General features: G+C 28.1%; 1 protein-coding gene across 1 annotated transcript; it reads right to left on the reverse strand.

The window, feature by feature from the left end:
- Window positions 1–13: 13 nt before the first annotated feature.
- LOC112602892 (myrosinase 1-like) lies at window positions 14–1125 on the reverse strand. Its single transcript, XM_025351241.1, has 4 exons — window positions 865–1125; window positions 633–767; window positions 363–485; window positions 14–245 (listed from the first exon to the last, which is right to left on the reverse strand). Exons 1-4 carry the CDS (start codon window positions 988–990, stop codon window positions 42–44), a joined length of 588 nt encoding a protein of 195 aa, XP_025207026.1. The 5' UTR covers window positions 991–1125; the 3' UTR covers window positions 14–41.
- Window positions 1126–1131: the final 6 nt, after the last annotated feature.

Consider the following 1131-nt stretch of genomic DNA (forward strand, 5'->3'; position numbering starts at 1 on the left):
ATGATTTCCTATATTTATTATAAATAAACACATAGATTGGTTTATAAAAGCCTACCTTTTTGTTCTTCTCTAAATTCTTCATTATACATTTGATAAGTCATTGCATGCGAATTAATACAGTGATGTATCGCGAGATAATCTGAATATCCACTAAATATCGATTCTTGATAACCAGGAGCAAAATGTTCGGAACCATATCCTTCAGCAGCTAAATGAACATCTTGAAACGTTGTCCAATATTTTACCTAATAGGTTATAGTTATTTTTAAAAATAAAAAAACACTAAAATATAATTTAATTATATGCATATATATATAAAGATACAAAAATTGTAATATTATAGTTTTTGTATGTAAACTTACTCTGTCTCCAAAATTTTTGAAACACAGTCTCGCATAAGTTAGATAAAATTTATAACAAGCCGAATTAGCCAGTCCTCCAAGTTTGTTGAAACATTCCGGCATATCATAGTGATATAATGATACCTAAATCGATATTTTATTGCATATTAGTATTGTTTAGTTAAATTTGGAACCTACAATATATCGATTGGTTAGGAATATATTTTTTTCTAACCTAGCTTTGATATACATAAAAATACTATGATTAGATAAAATTACATAAATACTTACCATTGGTGTGATTCCATTTTCGATTAATTTGTCAATTAAATTGTTATAATAAGCTATACCAGCTATTCCTGGTGTATGATCATGCATAACTGGAACGATTCTATTTGGACTTATGGAAAAACGATAAACTTTAACCTGAAATAATATTTAAATACTTACATAATTATTATTCATTACAAATTATAATTATTATTGAAAATTGGAATTATTCAATGTTTTATCGGAAACTGACACCCAATTCCTTAAGCAGTTTGACATCTACATCTGTTTTGTGGTATGTATCTGCAGCTATATCTCCGTTGAAATGAAAATGTGTACCATCTTCAATTGAAGATGATGGAAATTCATATACTCCCATTCCTTTATATATATCTGCTAATCTAGGTTTGATGTCCTTCTGTATGTATTTTTCGATTACCGACTTCGGTAAGTCTAAGAAGTATCTGAACGATTTGTTTGCTTCATTGGAATGAAAATAATGATCCCAGATTGATTCCGC

The sequence above is a fragment of the Melanaphis sacchari genome, unplaced genomic scaffold, assembly GCF_002803265.2.
Source record: "Melanaphis sacchari strain LSU unplaced genomic scaffold, SCAv2.0 Contig91_pilon_pilon, whole genome shotgun sequence".
Lineage (NCBI taxonomy): Eukaryota > Metazoa > Arthropoda > Insecta > Hemiptera > Aphididae > Melanaphis > Melanaphis sacchari.